Source organism: Sinocyclocheilus rhinocerous, unplaced genomic scaffold (assembly GCF_001515625.1).
Source record: "Sinocyclocheilus rhinocerous isolate Xijiao unplaced genomic scaffold, SAMN03320098_v1.1 scaffold1888, whole genome shotgun sequence".
In the NCBI taxonomy this organism is placed as follows: Eukaryota; Metazoa; Chordata; class Actinopteri; order Cypriniformes; family Cyprinidae; genus Sinocyclocheilus; species Sinocyclocheilus rhinocerous.
In genome coordinates, this window is record NW_015646395.1 from 303,271 (window position 1) to 305,523 (window position 2,253).

At 39.1% G+C, this 2,253-nt stretch overlaps 1 protein-coding gene across 1 annotated transcript in view; it reads left to right on the forward strand.

Annotated features, from left to right (window-relative positions):
• Positions 1-1,282: 1,282 nt before the first annotated feature.
• Positions 1,283-2,253, forward strand: part of LOC107707774 (stonustoxin subunit beta-like) — a 5,251-nt gene continuing 4,280 nt past the window's right edge. The window contains exon 1 of the mRNA XM_016511875.1: positions 1,283-1,580. Coding sequence (XP_016367361.1) covers positions 1,336-1,580 — 245 coding nt within the window. The 5' untranslated portion in view covers positions 1,283-1,335. The remainder of the gene's footprint in view (positions 1,581-2,253) is intronic.

The window sequence follows — 2,253 nt, forward strand, 5'->3', positions numbered from 1 at the left end:
TTACGGAATTAATCACAGCACTGAACTGTATATTTACAATCTGAAATGAAGATCAGACTGAAATGATCAGGGACCCAGTTCAAAATTATCCTGCTTCCTTCCCTGGAGGCGAGGGTGTTTTCATCAGGTAAAGTTCTCAAAAAAAATGCAGGCAATGAGTGCAGCACTGCTGAAGGAAGTTGCCGCCCCTCATGCACTTAACCAGAGAATGTGTGTTTGCCTTACTACATCCCTTCACCTGGACTAAAGACTTCCGTTACTCCATCACCTTCACTATGATCTTTCTCACCTGAAGGACACCACCTAGCTAGAAGCTACTCATAATGTCATGTAGTTCAACTAGAGTTAATCTACTCGTTTGATAAAGTAGTTAGCTACAATACAAGCTAGTGATGTCTAAAGTAATGGTACTAATGTATGCAAAAATAAAAAAAGCATTGGTGATACAATACTGCGATTAATACCAGTGGACATTAGCAAAGTGAGAGGGCCTTAGCCATCTGGTGCCTCTTAGGATTCTGCTGACCAAGGGATTTCTACCATGTCACCAGGGGAGGGACTGCATCACCACATATGTTAAGGTACTCTTGAGTTGAACTAGCACTGGAGCGGTCTCATGCATAACACTCAAAATGGGATGGTGATGGCCATAACAAGCATCAACTGGTATCCACTGGAACATCCACATTAGCAGAGCTATGTCAGTCTTGAACTTGGTCAAGTAAAGCACAGTGGACTGGATATGAGAGTCTAACAAGTGAAACTCACAAAGCCACCGAGTCAAGTTTCAAATCTAAGAAGATAGCTAGCTGCCAGGGCACCAAAATTCTCGTTTTTTATACTAGGCAATACAAATGTATCAGCAGCAGATGTCAGTGTGTGCACACTACCTCCTCTGATTGGGCCAGAACCAACTTTCTCTATTTCACAGTTGTGGAGGAGAGACTGAAGCTTTTGGTTCAGTATCAGCACTACCTGCACTGGTGCAGTGGCAAAAATAACACAGTTGAAGTGAAGCTACAGTAAGCTACAAGCTCTGTCCTTCTGTAGACGGCTTCTGCAAAAAATCAGCCACCCTGAAGCAAGGAATTTCATCATCATGTTGCTTCATTTAACACAAGTATTCACTTTGAATAGACAGAAGAAGAGAGTGTCACTTACTGTAGTGTCAAGTACTGGCGTAGCATCAGACTGACAGACTTCAAAGGAAACCATAAATAATTGAATTATAGTAGTTAACAACTATATACTTTTTCTTTTGGAAGAATAACAAATTCCATAGAAAATTCCTCCTTTAAAATATTTTTAATCTTAAGGCAGCAGTGATCATTGCAAATGCCAGTCAGAATGTGTCATTTAAAAGGTGTTGTGACAGGAGTTACTTACTTCTTTATTGTTCTGTTTAGGTTGGTCACCTGTAATATCACTGGTCAGTGTTGTGAAAGTTTGTCTTCAGCTTTACAGTCATCATACTCCTGTCTAAGAGAGCTTGACCTGAGTAACAATGATCTGCAGGATTCAGGAGTGAAGCTGCTTTCAACAAGTCTGAAAAGTTCACAATGTCAACTGAACATACTGAGGTATTTACCACCGATAAAGATTTACTCTCATCAAACTAAACGTCAATTGTGTCCTGCTCTTTACTCCTTGGAAGCTTGTTATGTCTTAGCAGTACCTGGTTGCTGTGTTTGCTCTCATCTAAAGTATTGCTGATGTCTATTATAATTATACCTTATGTGTAAATAATATAAAAACCCTGTAGATGACCCTGTAGGCCAACTTCTCTCATGGTCATTCCATTCACAAGAACTTGGTAAACTAGAATGCTCTGTAATTCAAGTAAGGTCACTTCATTTGACAAAATTTGTTTATTCGGAACACCCTGCATTGTCATCATACTCAGATGAAACTCCAGTATTACATATTTAAAAAGTTTGAGGTATGACAACATATACTTCTGTAAATAAATACAGTGTACATTATATATAGCTTCAGGTTTTTTATTTCCTTAATTTTATTCATAAATGTCAGTAGTGCCCTTTGAACTGAACACGATCCCTTCAGATTGGAATCTCACTCAAAGGTCCCATATTGTCAAAACTGAAATTTCCTGGCTTTTTTCATGATAACTGAGGTCTAGGTGCTATGTAACTACCATATAAGTTTCAAAACAGTCAGTCCACGGTAAAATTCACACAGCCTGCTTAAAGAAGCTGCGATTTTTCACGAACCGTTGTGACTTCCGTAAAAAGT